Raw genomic sequence first — 1,300 nt, forward strand, 5'->3', positions numbered from 1 at the left:
GGATGTGGGGGAAATAAGGGGTTATGGGGTGGGTATAGGGGGAAATAGGGTCTTTTGGGGGTGGATATGGGGGAAATAAGGGGTTATTGGGTGGGTATGGGGGGAAATAGGGTCTTTTGGGGGTGGATATGGGGGAAATAAGGGTTTATGGGGTGGACAAGGGGGGAAATAGGGTCTTTTTGGGGTGGATATGGGGGAAATAAGGGCTTATGGGCTGGATTTGGGGGCAAATAAGGTATTAAAAGCCCCAAATAGGGGCACACATACCTGACCCCCCCATGGCTCCATGCTCCATCTCCATCCCCTCCGGGGGGGGCCCATAGAATCCATCATAGTAACCCTGTGGGGGGGCAGCACCGGGGGGCAGGAGGGCACCGTGTGGGGAACCCTCGGGGCTATAGGGCAGCATGGGGGGGCCCGGCCCCATAGGCATATCGGGATGCATGTCTGGATGCATGTCAGGATGCATGTCAGGATGCATGTCATGACGCATGTCTGGATGCATGTCTGGATGCATGTCTGGGTGCATATCTGGGTGCATATCTGGATGCATATCTGGATGCATGTCTGGATGCATGTCTGGATGCATGTCAGGGTGCATGGGCCCACCCATAGGGCCTGGGGGTCCTCCAGGCCCAGGGAAGCGGGGTGGGGGGGGTCCTGGGTGCCTGTAAGAGGAGGAAATGGGGCTTAGAGAGGAGACCTGAGCCCCAAAAAGCCATTTTTCAGCCCCAAATCTGGACTTCTCAGCCCTAAATCCTCATTTTCAGCCCCAAATCTGGACTTTCTAACCTCAAATCTGGACTCCTCAGCCCTAAATCCCCATTTTCAGCCCCAAATCTTCCCCCTTCAGCCCCAAATCTTCCCCTTTCAGCCCCAAATCTGGACTTTCCAGCCCCAAATCCTCATTTTCAGCCCCAAATCTGGACTTTCTAACCTCAAATCTGGACTTCTCAGCCCCAAATCTCCATTTTCAGCCCCAAATCTTCCCCTTTCAGCCCCAAATCTGGACTTTTCAGCCCCAAATCTGGACTTCTCAGCCTCAAATCCCCATTTCCAGCCCCAAATCTGGACTTCTCAGCCCCAAATCCCCATTTTCAGCCCCAAATCTTCCCCTTTCAGCCCCAAATCTGGACTTTCTAACCCCAAATCTGGACTTCTCAGCCTCAAATCCTCATTTTCAGCCCCAAATCTCCCCCTTTCAGCCCCAAATCTCCCCATTTCAGCCCCATATCTCCCTCTAAACCCCCACTTTCCCCCCCCCAGATCCCATTTCCCACCCCAAAACCCTTCAGTTCCC

At 53.9% G+C, this 1,300-nt stretch overlaps 1 protein-coding gene across 1 annotated transcript in view; it reads right to left on the reverse strand.

Moving 5' to 3' along the window:
• ZC3H4 (zinc finger CCCH-type containing 4) overlaps positions 1-1,300 on the reverse strand; it is a gene marked incomplete at its 5' end in the record, with an annotated part of 26,256 nt that overhangs the window by 8,587 nt on the left and 16,369 nt on the right. Inside the window, one exon of the mRNA XM_015850763.2 lies at positions 244-752. Within this exon, the coding sequence (XP_015706249.2) occupies positions 244-752 (509 nt within the window). The remainder of the gene's footprint in view (positions 1-243; positions 753-1,300) is intronic.

The sequence above is a fragment of the Coturnix japonica genome, unplaced genomic scaffold (assembly GCF_001577835.2).
Source record: "Coturnix japonica isolate 7356 unplaced genomic scaffold, Coturnix japonica 2.1 chrUnrandom527, whole genome shotgun sequence".
NCBI classification, from domain to species: Eukaryota; Metazoa; Chordata; class Aves; order Galliformes; family Phasianidae; genus Coturnix; species Coturnix japonica.